Source organism: Phycodurus eques, chromosome 14, assembly GCF_024500275.1.
Source record: "Phycodurus eques isolate BA_2022a chromosome 14, UOR_Pequ_1.1, whole genome shotgun sequence".
NCBI classification, from domain to species: domain Eukaryota; kingdom Metazoa; phylum Chordata; class Actinopteri; order Syngnathiformes; family Syngnathidae; genus Phycodurus; species Phycodurus eques.
The window spans coordinates 9,137,043-9,152,176 of record NC_084538.1 but is presented as its reverse complement, the minus strand read 5'-3'; the positions used below and the strand labels follow the sequence as shown (position 1 = coordinate 9,152,176).

Below are 15,134 nucleotides of genomic sequence, written 5' to 3'. Positions count from 1 at the left end.
TTAAATCACACAAACAACATCATTTGTGATTCATTAGATGTCGAGCAAGCACAGAAAAAAAGTAGATTCACAGATTCGCTCTCATTCTGTTTCCTGGTTGACTGACCATTTGTTGAAAGGATGAAGTCAATGGTAAAATTGCACATGTACAGAGAAATGTTGTTTCTGCATTTAACCCATCCCTGAGTAGTGGGCAGCATTGCGTCATGCCCGGGGACCGTGATGCCTCTTTTATGTTAATTCATAATTAACCTAATGACAAATTTTTTGAGAGACCAAAGCGTGCTGGTGGACGGTTATGGGTGAAGTGAATTGGTAATTCTTCCCACTGCAAAACTCTGTAATATCATAAAGTAACAAGGTTTTATGAACTTAGGTGTCCTAACCATGTGGTCACATGAGTCCTGGTTTAAGCCATTAAAGCTAAGCTAACTGCTAACAGTTTTCATGTCTTGATGCTGAGCTACATACTCAAAGCTAACCTAATTGCTCGCAGTTTTCCAGTCTTTACGCTGAGTTACACAATACAAGATTATTTGCATAGAGGAACATTATAATTGCTGCACTGTTTTAGAATATGAACTAGAAATAAGCAAGAAAGAGAAACTCACCTTATCCCTAATGTGCCAAAGACAGATATTTCAATCATAACGTGTGGTCCAAAATCATGACTCACATAACAAGACTGAGCATTATACAAATGTTTCATATTGACTACAATGATTATTTCATATGTGAAAACAGGGTCATCTCGCCCTTTTGTCTCGACAGAACCACCTTTAAACACCTCATGCCTAAAAGCACCTAACCTAAATAGTGAGTTGTCCCAAGCGTATTCTCCACTCTTGTTTTGAATGCAACAGTTGTTTTTGGCAAGCGTGTACCACAGAAGAAGAGGCCCAAATTAGACCACAGTGTCACTTTAAAATCGAGCTAATGATTGACGCAAAAGAAATATAGGTCAAATGAAAATGGGGCATTTGAGAACTGCCGAGTGCATGTGTTAATGTTTTGTGTGTTTCTGTTTTAGTAGGATTATTAAAAAAAAATAACTACCATTTTCCAGAGGAACATTTATTTTGATGCCAGGTCTGTATACATCCAAGAATCCAGGAGATAGCTGGTGAGCTCAATTGTTGCTCCAAGAAGGGATTTCAATTCCGGGCGGGTGTTTTGTCTTTTGATACAGTACATCATCATTTAGCCACTGCATCTTTTTATCCAGTTGTCACAGTGACAACTCCTGTGTGGAACATGTTGCTAAAATTGGTCATGAGTGTGAAAAATGTTTGCTTAATCTTCTGAAAAGGATTCAAGTAGCACGCTGACTGTTTATTTGCTCATGCTTCATAATGGTTGGCAAGCCGTCTTTGTTCCCTCATATTATGGGGAAGTAAAATGAGTTTTGTGGTAACGTGACTACATATTCTCAGACGGCTTATCCCGTTCTGTTTTTCCTGACATGGATTTTGCAGTTGAGGACTATTTGGAGCCTCTAAAATTTTCTTCTTCCAATAGGGCAATTTAAATCAATTTATGGGGCTCAGCAGCCCAAACCCTGAGACATTTATCTGACATTTCTTCAATAGTGTGACATACTTTTGTTGAAAAATGTAATAGTGTTTGACATATTTTTCAAACCTCCCAAAAGTCCAGTGACCCAGATCGTGTTGGTGGTGTGATTACCGGAGAAGCATGTCAAGAAGCTTCTTAAAGAAGAACAAATGCTGTGACGTATGGTAACAGCCTCTGGAGTTTGTTAAGGTCAAAAACTGATATTCGCTCCAACATGTGAATCATTACTACATTTAGCCGGAACAACTACACAGAATAATCTATTCAGATTTGCCAGTGCCTTGACAAGGAATGTAAACATGTGTTTATTATTTCTTACAGAACAAAGCAACAAACAGGCTAAAGACCAGAGAGATTTAAAATAAATCCCGGTGTCAATGTACGAACGAGTGACAAATGTAAGGAAAACAACATGTGTCAGTAAGTGGTGGACCACCATGTGCTTCCAGAGCAGCCTCAATGCATCTTGACAAGTCCAGGGAACGTGACTGCAGGCATGAAAAACATTCTTTCAGAAGATATTCCATCATTTTGTTGTTTTGATGGGGTTGTACAGAGGTCTGTCCTATTACTATTTCCAAAAAGTCCCACAATTAGGTCAGAGTCTGGAGATTGTTCCTCACCACGTCCAAGCACACACCATCCTGTGACCTCTCTGTTCTGCATGACTGCATCTGCGGCTGTCATATTGTCACAGTCATTTGTTCTTTTTGCATAATCTTCGCACTTTCTATAGTAAATGATTAAATCTTTATGGCAAAAATGGCTCTTGTGCCCTGTGATAGACTGATGACCAGTTGATATTTTGTTAACCTTTGGGTGGTGTCTAAAGTCCCAATGTCTTTTGGGGAGAGGCATTTATTTGTCCAAGTGGACCACACAACCTGCGACTACTTGAGGCACGTCTTCTATAAGAGCATTAGGCCACTGTTTGTGGAAATACAATACATCACCTCTTTTGCATTGTATGACACTAATTTGAACCAAATTGAACTTATACTGTAGCAGTATATATATTTATATAGAAATAATAAGTCAAAATACAAAGTCGCACACATGCCAGAACTATCTGTTGTTTAACCAATGTCCGTGTTGCAGCCAAAGTTCATGAGTTCGAGTGGGTCCACTGTCATTTCCAAATCAAATTTTGATTGATTGATTTTTTATTTTATTTAAATTTTTTTTAGAAACAAGTATTTAGTGGGGCAGCACTGTGACCGAAAGGTTAGAGCGTCTGCCTCACAGTTCTGAGGACCGGGGTTCAAAAGTTTGCATGTTCTCCCTGTGCCTGCATGGGTTTTCTCTGGGCACTCCGGTTTCCTCCCAGATCCCAAAAACATGCATGGTAGGTCAGTTGAAGTCTGTAAATTGCCCCTCGGTGTGAATGTGAGTGTGAATGGTTGTTTGTTTGTATGTGCCGTGCAATTGGCTGGCAACCAGTTCTGGGTGTACCCCGCCTCCTGCCCGATGATAGCTGGGATAGGTTCCAGCACTCCCGCGACCCTTGTGAGGATAAGCGGCTCAGAAAATGGATTGATGGATGGTATTTAGTGGTGCGCGTATTGTGGTAAAACAGACTTAACTTTAGATTTTTTTTTTTTTTTTTTTTTTTTAATATAGTGGGAACACTATATTTTCATTACAGGGGTCTGAGCTGAATTTGGTGCCGGATTTTACAGTCTTGATGAAGACGATAACTCCAGTGAAGTAAATAGGCCTTAGATAGAAGCTGTCATTAGTTCCACCGACAGAGATGAGGCGAAGAGAGATAAGTCAGGCCTCAGTATATAGTTTCACATTTACTTAAGTTCGACTGGTAGGATGTTCCTCCCACCCTGCTTCCCCATATTGTACGAATGTATTTAGTCTTGCAGTCATATTACAGGGTAATAATTTTCAGTCTCCCGTTCAAACTAAACTTAACTCTGTTAATGTTCACAAGTGCTCAAAGATCTGTCTGTCTTTATTTCAATGATTATTTAGCTGTATGCAGCGTCTTATTGAGATGTTTGCATTTCATCAAATATCCATACATTTTAGCTTCATAGGATGTGTGTGCCAGACTAAAAAAAAAAAAAAAACTGAATCTGAAATTCAACCAATTGACACTCCAAAACAACCCTGTGGTTGACAGCTTCTTCTTTGACCCTGTCATTTTTGACCCAGTCATTGCTTTTATTGTATATATAGTTTTAGAGGTCCAAACAATCATCCAACCGTAAGTTACTTGTTGACTTGTCTCCATTTTCTAACTTGACCCATAAATACTTCAATAAGGACTGGAGGACTTCTATATTAATGCCTACCCAAAATCGTCCTTGCACGCCACTGGTAGAGCTTCCTGTCAGTACTCCATTGTGTTTGTCCCACATGGAATAAATCCACTTAAAAGCTTTCCTTCCAACTCCTTGCTAACATTCTCCAGTGAGGCGTGTTCTCTTCTTGTCACCGGACATCAGTGTATTCCTTAGTTTTTTTTTTCCAATCCCCAATTCTTTTTGAGTCAATATTTAGTGGCTTTTGCTACATAATTCTCCCTCTAAGCAATCAATTCCAGTATCTTTATTGCTTTGATCCTCAGCGACATTCCAACCTTCGACGCTCCCTCTCAAGCCAAATTCTTCTAGATTTAGTAATTGTTTGGGATATGTACAGTGCTATTAAAAATAATAATATGGTAAATGATGTGCTTGGGGTACCTGCGCAAACAACACATCTTATCCAAAGGGAAAAGTTTTCTTTTTTCTTTTCGTTCCATTTCTAAAACCCAACAGAAATCCAGATAAAGGCAAATTCAGGATAAAGCTGCAATTTTCCACACAGTCAGGTGAATCCTTCGAGAAATCAACAGGTACATCTTATTTGTTATTTCAAAATGCTAACATTGTGCTACTAGAAGGACGTCTAGTTACCATCCTTGGAACTTGCAACCAGTGCTACTTAATATTGTCCTCTGTCATGATTGTCAAATAATTTGATTTCTACGATCTTTATGGGTTATTCTCCATCTTTATTTGTTTCACATTATTTCCTGGTTTCAGTTTGATATGGTGGACGTAAACCTTCAAAACCATGCTGCACACCCTTCTGCCTGCTTCTGTCTGAAATTTCCTTTGTCAGAAAATAGTACTTCTCAAAGGAGTGGCTGATACTTCTCAAAAGGAGTGTAGACAGTGGAAGCCCAGGTTGGTTATGAAAGCTTGACAGCCTTACCCTTAGAGAACGGTTAATTCTATAGTGATATATATTTGTCACAATTCATTCAATAGGTTTGTTATTTTTAAGATGTCTGCAGAAAGGCCCCTGTGAGTAAAAAGTGTCCTATTCGCCATTTCCACAGTGTTCCTTGCAGCTTGACGTCGTCAACTAAGAACACGTGTGATTTATGTGAGCTTGTGGCTGAGGTATGCTTCTTGTTTGAGTACCTGATGTGATTTTTTTGGTAAGCAGTGGCGAGCCACAGCAATGAGCATGTCGCAAGTCTTGAAGCAATTTGAATCTTTCAACTCAAATTAATGATGATGAACTGCTACATGGATCGGCTCCCAAATGTGGGAGCCATCAGCTGGGAGTGTGATTCTAGGACAGCGCCCAAGTACGTCCGCATGCTTGCCGACCCGTTGGCTCTGCGTGACAATCACTCGTGTGTCTGTTGTCTATCAGGACCGTGCCTCGGACATTGGCCCGAGGCATGATGGGGACCCTCAGCCAGGAGAGAAGGTCCTGCAGGAGATCAAGGAGAGGAGGATGCAGGAGATGCAGCTCCTGGAGATCCAACGGCAGCTGGACCTTCTGGTGCAGGACCAGGAGATGACAGTGAGTTGGCAGCAGCCATATTTTCTCACACACTCACAACACAAAAATGCACTTCATCAACACACCACCTGTGTTTCTAATTAGAACCCCCTTCTTTGTTTATCTCATGCACATACATGACAAATTATTACAAGCACAAAGTTCATATTCAGTGAGGATGATAATAAACAGTGCAGCATTTGTGTCACTACAAACCCACTGCTTCTCTTTTCTCTTTGTATCATTTTTCAGCAAGCTCAGTCGTTACATTTCTTAAGTTTGCTTAGGTCAAGCATCCAAAGACAAGGATGAGCCACTGACATCCTTTTGTCCAACATTGTGTTTTGTGCCTTTCTGGCATTCTTAGTTGAGACATGATGTCCGAGCTCCACCGTGTTCCCTGGAAACCATTTGGAGCTCCGTCAGCTTTTAGCTGCCTTCAGTAGAGTTACAACTACCAAAGAAGGGCCATTCTCTCGCCAAAGACTGTAGTTACAGACAGCAAAACAAGAAGGCTTTAAAAACAAAAGGTGAAAAACCTTTAGGCCTCCAAACGTATTCCAGGAAGGTAAATCTGACTTTGTTGGTCTTCAACAACATATCACCTGTTTTCTTCCTATATTATGATTTTTGAACTTCATAAAGCATCTTTGAGTAGTCACCTTCAACATGCTCAAATGATAATTAAAAAAGAAAAACAATATTATTGCATAATCAAACATATGGTTTGATGCTGACGAACCCTGGCGTGATGTATGAATGACTAATGTGCAAATAAAAGATGTAAGGGGTAATAAAAACGCTGATGTAGCAGTCACAGCCTGACTTCAATCAAGGCGTCATGACATGCAACCCCTTTGGCTTCATTAAGATTTTTCTTTTTCTCCCACCATTCTGTTAACTGCTGCTGTCTTTCGATATTTGCATTTAAACTGGGTGTCACTCTGCTGTATATACCGCCGCTAATGATTAAAGTGCTGACTTTGTTTAGTTTAGTGCATCTAGGCTTGTTTGTTTGAGAAGATTTATTTCTGGAGTTGGGAGGATCTACTACTAAATCTACTACAGCTATAAAGTTGATTAATATGACAGCCATAACTCAACCTCATTATCTTGTAATATGTGAAAAGTATTCAAGTGTGTTGCAAGTTTTATGCATAGTTCTACTGAAGTCCAAAATTCTGCAAAACCGTATCGTTATGTTGTGAAATATATATCACTATTTTATTGTTATATAACGATTCTGGGAAGTTTTGTCCATGTTTTCTTACAAAGGTAGTTAGGCCTGCACAATCTAATTGAGTCATGACAACAGTGTTTTAAGAAAAAATTATGTTTCATTAAGATAATAATGCTCAGGTTTTATTTGGTGTGGTGTCCAAGCAGGCTTCATCAGTTCAGTTCAGTTTGTGTGGAAAAGAATATTCACAGGCGTGTATTACAGTAACAACTTCTTTACCAAATTTCCTCAAATAATGGCCTCTACTCTAATAGCTACCATGCCTCTACTCAAATGGATACCACTCTAATAGATACAACCAAAATAATTGCTGCGGGTGTCATCCACTTAACACGCCGCAATAAGAGGCCCCTTTTTTCCTCTTGGTTTTGTCACTCAGAACTCCAACTACTTTAATTTGAACATTGGGTGGAAAAAGAAAAATAACAAACATACAACAAAACAAATACATATCTTACAGCCGTGCAGCAAGTGCAAAATAAATCAACATCATCCTTTAGTGCGGCGGCACTGTGGATTACTGGTTAGAGCGTCAGCCTCACAGTTCTGAGGACCGGGGTTCAATCCCCGGCCCCGCCTGTGTGGAGTTTGCATGTTCTCCCCGTGCCTGCATGGGTTTTCTCCGGGCACTCCGGTTTCCTCCCACGTCTCAAAAACATGCATTAATTGGAGATTCTAAATTGCCTGTAGGTGTGAATGTGAGTGCGAATGGTTGTTTGTTTGTATGTGCCCTGCGATTGGCTGGCAACCAGTTCAGGGTGTACCCCGCCTCCTGCCCGATGATAGCTGGGATAGGCTCCAGCACGCCCGCAACCCTAGTGAGGTGAAGCGGCTCAGAAAATGGATGGATGGATGAATCCTTTTGTTCCTCAAACATGCCTCATGATCGGTTACTTATGACGCTGAAGAGTGCTTGTGCTCGTCTATTTCGGCCTCACTGTTCAAGCAGGTGCATCAATCAAATGAGACAATGAGGAAACAAGTCGGGAACAATTACTAGAGCATCCAGCTGTACTGCATTATTGAAAGATAAAAGGACAAACAAATACAGCTTTTATGAGTCACTCAAAGGGGACATATTATGGAAACAATTGGGTGAAGTTAAATTAGTCAGTGGTGGCTTTGCTTTTGAGCGTTTCCAGTCTGGACCCGGAGGAGCATTGAGTTGTCCTCGCTTTATCACGACACCCAAGTGCTGTCCCCGGTCGCCCTGGTAAAGAAAGCTGCACTTGGGATTTTATTTGCACGAGACAGAACCAACACTGGCCCACCACCCCCCGACCCCGCCTGTGTGGAGTTTGCATGTTCTCCCCGTGCCTGCGTGGGTTTTCTTCGGGCACTCCGGTTTCCTCCCACATCCCAAAAACATGCATGGTAGGTTAATTGAAGACTCTAAATTGCCCGTAGGTGTGAATGTAAGTGCGAATGGTTATTTGTTTATATGTGCCCTGCGATTGTAGATCTATTTTACTGCTTTTTTACATCATGGCCAGGGGACTACAGATGAAAACTAGCCTTCTGGCTAATTCTGTCTTTTTTAACCATGTGTTTTATGAAATTGGATTGTCCCCTTTCAAATAAACTGATTAATAATAGTAATTGGCTGGCAACCAGTTCAGGGTGTACCCCGCCTCCTGCCCGATGATAACTGCTCCAGCACTCCCGCGACCCAAGTGAGGATAAGTGCCTCAGATAATGGATGGATTGATGGTTTTGTTTAAATGAACACCAACCAGTCAGACCATTAAGTACACCTGCACAATCTAATGAGATTTAATACAAGTGTTGTATCTAAAAATCTGCCTCTACACAGATAATAAAACTCAGTTATGATTGACACTTTCAGAGAGGTATTCATATAATAATAACATAGACTATATCTGATCTAGAAATGCACACATGATGTCGAAGAATGGCACATACGCATCTGTCATGGCTGCACAGGAGTATATGGCGAACTCAACATTAAGTCGACAACAAGAAGAACAAGAATTCGTTATTTCAATCATAGTTGATCTTTTGGGAAAAGAAATGTTTTGAAATTGAACGAATTACGGTTCATTGCACCGAGTAAGTGCAAGAGTTGTTTTGCTGACACAGCAAAAGTCCTGGGGGGTGGCCCAGTGGATTATAGTGGTTGTAAGGTATTCTATCATTCTCTGTTTTGAACGAAAGCAAGGACCGCAGCACATGTAGAGCCAGTAACAGAAGTATGTCCGCCTTTCTCCCGCTTGGAAAACCAACTTTTATGAAAGGATCATTCCTGCGGTGAAATATTGCTCAAGTGCTGAGGTGAAGTGAGGACGAGGCGTCTGAGCCTCTTGACAATAACTGGATTATGGAAAAAAAATGAGGTACCCCAGACCAATCACATTTTCTTGACAATTGACATATTTCCATCTTTGATTATATCATGTGTTTGCCAATGAAGAAAGCATTGTTGGCCTTCCTTTGTAAGGATTTCCACATGTGTAGAGAGGAGCACATGGCTAGAATATTGCCCTGCGCATTCAGTCCAAGTGGCCACAGGGCTGTGTTGACTATTAAGTTGACACCATGAAAGCCGAGCTGCTCAAAATTTGTGTAAAGCCAACCTGTGCCGTTGTATGTGTGTACAGGAGCGATACAGTAATTGAGCCTTTTGTGGGGTGGCTCGCTGGCGGGCTGAACTACTGCACCTTTGTCATACCTCCACTAAAGTGATACTGGATAGCTTCAAAGTGATACTGGATAGCTTCATCACCATCTATTCCTTTGTCAACAGAAAACAAAAGGGTTTCTCTGATGCTTCATGCATGAGAGCCAAATAACCAGACAGTCTCTGGTCATATGGTTTGTGTCTAGCAGCTGGACACAATACCACAGGGCCCGCTGGTTCTGGTTCTGGAAAGCAGGTGGTAGAGAAAAAGTTCAAAGGGAAGCATTATTGGGATGCTTGGAGAATTGTGGCTATGAGACAAAGGCCACTAAATGTTATCTTCTGCTGCTCTGATCATCCGTTTCCTCGTGAAGTTTTCAGACTCAACATATTTGTTCCTGTCTTAGCGATAATTCCAGTGGAAAGAGGGTGCTGTCCGGAGGTACATACATGTAGTGTGTTTTCTTTGGAACCTTCATCTTGTAAGAGATACTTTAAAGTCCTGGATTGAGAGCTGGTGAAAAAGCTTTTGGAAGATTATCTGGCTCTATAGTATAGAGGAAAACGGAGAAGAGGACAACATCTTTTAAAATAACAGCAGTGAAAAAAGAATCCTTCTTGAGTTTTTTTTATTCTTGGTTCTTGGATCATTATATGACAGTCATCTCGTAGAAATGGGAACTAAATGAGATCCGCACGCATGGACAATGTTCATCACAAGGGATACGATCTAGACCCACCTGCAATCGGTAAAGACTGATATTAGAAAGCATATAAAAACATTTTTTGAACACATTTATACTTTTTCAATCCCCCCCACACCCCGTTGAGGAATGGATGTACAAAGGCTTACTTTTTTAGTGTTGTGTACACATCCCCTAAAAATTTGCTGTCATCTAAACCAGGGATTCCCAACCAGTGTGTCCATCCATCCATCCATTTTCTGAGCCGCTTCTCCTCACTAGGGTCGCGGGCGTGCTGGATCCTATCCCAGCTGTCATCGGGCAGGAGGCGGGGTACACCCTAAACTGGTTGCCAGCCAATCGCAGGGCACATACAAACAAACAACCATTCGCACTCACAGTCACACCTACGGGCAATTTAGAGTCTTCAATTAATGCATGTTTTTGGGATGTGGGAGGAAACCGGAGTCCCCAACCAGTGTGTCATGTGGCACTAATTATCATAATCATGTGGCACATTAGTGCCACATGATTATGATAATTAGTGCACATGATAATTAGTGTGCTTTGAGAGTTCTTTAGGTATGCTGTGGCAAATTATCAAATTTCACATAATTGGTGAGAAAAGTATTATTTACAACATATAATGTATCTTTGTTCGTCTATCTATGCGATGTATAGTGACAGCCAGAACAAAGAAATGCTCGTCTATTAGATGGCAAAAAGTACATAAGTGAATGTCTATCCACTTTTGTTCCATTTTTGTTTCTTTGTGCGCTGTGAAATTTTTCCAATGTAAAATAAAAGGTTGGGAATCACTGATCTAAACGAAAAGCCCCAACTGCAGCCTTTTCAATTTAAAATGGTCTCATGTAACCGCTCCTTAAACTTTGAGTCCTTCTCCTTGGCCAGGACAACTGGCAATGTTGAAAAGAATTTCATGCCCAGTCACTGGGATGCTTTTAGTGCCCTCGTCACAGAGAGTGAACATACTAACATATCTAATTGAACAATGCTTTTGTATGTCTCCGTGTGACAATTAATGTCATCGTTGCCAGGCCTACGTTCCAAGTGGGTCAACAATAACAACTTGAAACATCAATTATGATTTTTTTTATTTTAATAAAATGGGGCACTAACCACTTAGGTAGATGACAATACTCTTTTCTCTCTGATGTGCTTTTTACCATCATTACTCTGTATTAAATATAAAATACTTCCCGGAAAGAATGAAAATAAGCATGTTTATATGCATGCACAAATATACAGTGAGTGTTGAAGGTCAAGTCCACAGCGCACCTTGCGTGTCAAAGGACAAAAACGTGGCAGTCCCTTGGGAGGATGCATTGAGACTGGAATGCGTCCTCCGGTGCCTGTGGACTCGTGCCTGTGGAGAAAATGATATACAGTGTCTGGGTAATTGAGGGGGTCATAAATGACTAACACGGACCAAGTCTCCATGACCCGAAGGCTGTCATTAAATTGTGGAGGACGGGGCAGGATCCTATGGGGGGGATGTCTCTCAAAAAGTGAAAACGTGCTACTTTTCACAGGGTGGACTGTGTGCACATGATCGATGAAGAGTATTAGCTGCAGTTTGTTGGGATGGATGAGACACAGGAATGTGATTTATTTTTTTATTTATTTTTTTTGCCTCAGTGGGGGTGCGGTGGAGGGAAGCGGGGAAAACATCTGCACAGGTGTCACGCCATTTGAGTTACTAACTAAATAACTAACCAACTTACCAAGTAAGGACCGAACTAACTTATGAACTAACTTAGGCACAGTTTTCATGCTGAATGCTGATTCAACCCACCCATTTTCTTTTAAAATCCAGGATTCTGACCAATAGCGGGGCACTGGCTGAAAATCAGACATACTTTATGTCGTCTACATGAAAGGCACCAGCATATACCACTACACTACCAGTTCTAACATATCAACTAACTAATGAGCAAAATTAGTATGAACAAACTAACTTTATCGACTGACTCACAAACTACAGTAATTAACTACTCTAATAAATACCTAACACATGGACAAGCTAAGTATCTACACAAGCTAAGGCCAGTCACACAGCGAAAGTGACTGAACTGTTGTGCAGTCTGCGGGTTTCTGCAACTACTATTCATTAGTGGCCGACCGTGGGCAACTACTTTTGGTGCGATTCAAAATTTGCACGGCGTCATAACGTCACAGTTGTAACGGCCAATTAAAAATGCCATGTTTCATTGAATGAGCTTTCACAACAAAATTATATTTCCGGGTACGAAGTGAGAGCCAGACAGCTGCTGTTCCATAACGGCACGTGCAGTCTTTATGCGTTGTTTTACAATAATACTTGACTACAGTATATTTATAATTTCATATGTACCTATGGCTAAAACGTGAAGCGTGGAGAGTCTCTGTCGCCGAAATGCTCGAGAGATGTGTCAAAGCAATGATGTGAAATCCAGCCGACCACCGCCAAACTGTACCGATACAGTTTATTGTGTTTTGAAATAAAAATTATCTGTCTTTAAAATTCAATATGTACCCGTGGCTAAAAAGGGAAGCGTGTGTGAAGCGGTGCTTGTCTGTGAATGGGACCATCGTTGCCAACAGCCTCTCAAACATCCACACTTTCTCCTTTATTTCTCGCCCAGTACCATGCCACCAGGCAAGCCGTATCTTCCTCGACGATCAAGCCGTGTTTGTGGTAGACTAAAAAATAAAATAGTACAGTATAAAATGTTGTCACAGTATGTTCCATTGCAGTGAGTTGGTATGTGTGCAAAGGTCAATCAAGGTGTGAGTCGCCAACCGTAATTTGTTCACGATTGTCCAGTGCAGTCACGTTCAACCGAGTCGCTCGGTGTGCGGCGGGCCTGAAGGAAACTCACATGCATAGCCAGAGGGCTACTTGTGTGAGTCACATTTTTCAGTTACAATAAATCCAACAGCTAACAAGGCTTACATCAATTGGAGTGTATTTTCCTTGGATTAAGAAAAAGGAACATCCACTTCACTGCCATACATTATTATGATAAATAAACTAGGCCAGGTCATCCAAGATCAAGTAACAGTTTGTGGTGATTAGTCAAAAGCTGAGCGTATGCCCGGTGAAGAATGTCTGCCGAGGGAGCACATTTAGGGAGGATGCTGAAATAAGATGGAAAGTACCTAGTGTCTACTCTTGTTATAAGCAAGAACAGGCGTGTAAGATGTATTCTTTGACTGCTCACGTATGTGTCCGAGTGTTCGTAAAAGTCTGTATCAACAGATTGTATATATTTGTGTCTGCGTGCAGAGCGAACCGGAGAGCCTCAGTGAGGAGCAGTTACTTTGCCTGCTGGATGGTTGTGAGCTGACAGAATCAGAGCAAGAAGCTTGACACAGACATGGACCTCCTCCACGCGAGGCCCAGCTGTCAAGATGTCCGTCAAACCACGTGCCATCGTTAACGTCACGCTTCCTGACTTGTCGAGTAGGAAGCATGTGTAGCAGCGAGATTGTCAGGTGTACTGTATTTCATTGTCACAATATACAATTTCAACTCGTAAAAACTTGAATGATTTACAGTCTTTTTTAATATAAGCAGTTGTATATAAGCAGCTGTATATAATATGTGCTTGAAGCTGCTACGTACAACTAACATTCCATTTAGGTTTTCTGTCACGCTTTCATAGCAGATCCTCCACTTTAAAAAGTCTACGGCATGAGCAAGCGGTTAATAAGAGTATTAACCTGCTGTAAAGTATCACACACCCAAAAAAAAAAAGGGATGAACCTGAAATACACTCCAGTCTTTACAGGTGAACCTAATTTTGCCTTGTCTAAACTGTTCAATGGTTCAGTATTTTTGGCACAACTCGGAGGATTTAACATTCTCTAAACTTTTGCATGCACATTTGCATGTCCAACTGTTCAATGTTTAAGTATTTTTTGCACCACTTCCTATTCTCTAACAAGGAACTGAACAACAAAATACACAACAGGTGTTTGATCCATTCTATGCCTTTCTGTGACTCTTCTAGTCTCTCTAAATCTCTGCAAATTCAACTCAGTGGCCACTTCCTTCAGAGAATGTCCTGATAGAAGCCTTGCAATGGCAATGTACAGTTGATCAATTGTTAGGTGTCATCTTGGTTTCATGATTTTAAAATGTGAACAGCATGAAGAGGAGTACTGTTTGAATACCAACTATAATGGAACAAGGAAATGTTATGGTCAATTCATGGATCAAACCTGTTGTGAATTTTACCCTTCAAATCCTCAAAGTTATGCAAAAACAACTGAAATACTAAACAGTTGAATGTGCATTCAAAGGTTGAGAGAAGGTCATATGGAGTTCACCTGCAAAAGTCATCTTGTCCTGCCTGAAATTTCACCCGTAAGTCAAATACAGTATCCTTAACATTTTTTTTGAATAGTATTGATGAGGACAGAACATTGACGTTAAACCAAATCATCGAGTATTCTGGTCTCAGAATCTTTCCATTGCAGTCCACAGGGAATTGATGGTCTCAGATCCACAGGACCAAAAGTCATAGCAACAGTTTAAATGCAATACATTCTTTTCATTCCTGCCTCTACATGTGATCAACTGCAAAGGTCTGATTAGAGCTGTGTGACACTTCTCTACCTTCATTTGATTTTCTTTTGGGGGGGGAAACCCCAACAACAGAGAAAGGGGATAGCTTTGAGTGTCTGCTTTCAGGTTTTCTTGAGATATGTATATATTTTTTTGTCTCTGTTTTGTCAGTTTCTGTTTGCTCGTGCTTGCCCAGTGCAAGTAGTACCGCTGCACCTGGCTGACAGTGATGGCCCGGTTCATCTCACTCTTCACCTCACATTGTGACCCTGTGCCGACAGTCGGAAGAATCTCACATTCCTGTGAATTGAAAACATGTCAGCCAGGTAAAACCTATGAGGTCGGACCTGGCCAGAGTCTCACTATAAGCCGACTCTTATAACCTTTTCTATCAAGGAACCTAAACGCTCATAAAAGAAAGCTAACCACTTTTTTTCCTGATCTGAGTGGCTTGCATGGCAAGAATGAGGTAAGTGTTAATGTCTCTATGCAAAGAGACATGCTGAATTCTTAGACTGTCTGGATTATTTGGCCAGACCTTCCTCTGTACTATACCTACTGTACAGAATTCGACTTCATCTCAACGCTTTTCCATTGGAAAAAGTTAATTCATCCATCCATCCATTTTGT

The 15,134-nt window shown here is 41.0% G+C and overlaps 1 protein-coding gene across 1 annotated transcript in view; it reads left to right on the top strand.

Moving 5' to 3' along the window:
- fsip1 (fibrous sheath interacting protein 1) overlaps positions 1 to 13,384 on the top strand; it is a 30,250-nt gene extending 16,866 nt beyond the window's left edge. The window contains exons 8-9 of the mRNA XM_061696916.1: positions 5,239 to 5,391; positions 13,221 to 13,384. Coding sequence (XP_061552900.1) covers positions 5,239 to 5,391; positions 13,221 to 13,304 — 237 coding nt within the window. The 3' untranslated portion in view covers positions 13,305 to 13,384. The remainder of the gene's footprint in view (positions 1 to 5,238; positions 5,392 to 13,220) is intronic.
- The last annotated feature ends 1,750 nt before the right edge of the window (positions 13,385 to 15,134 follow it).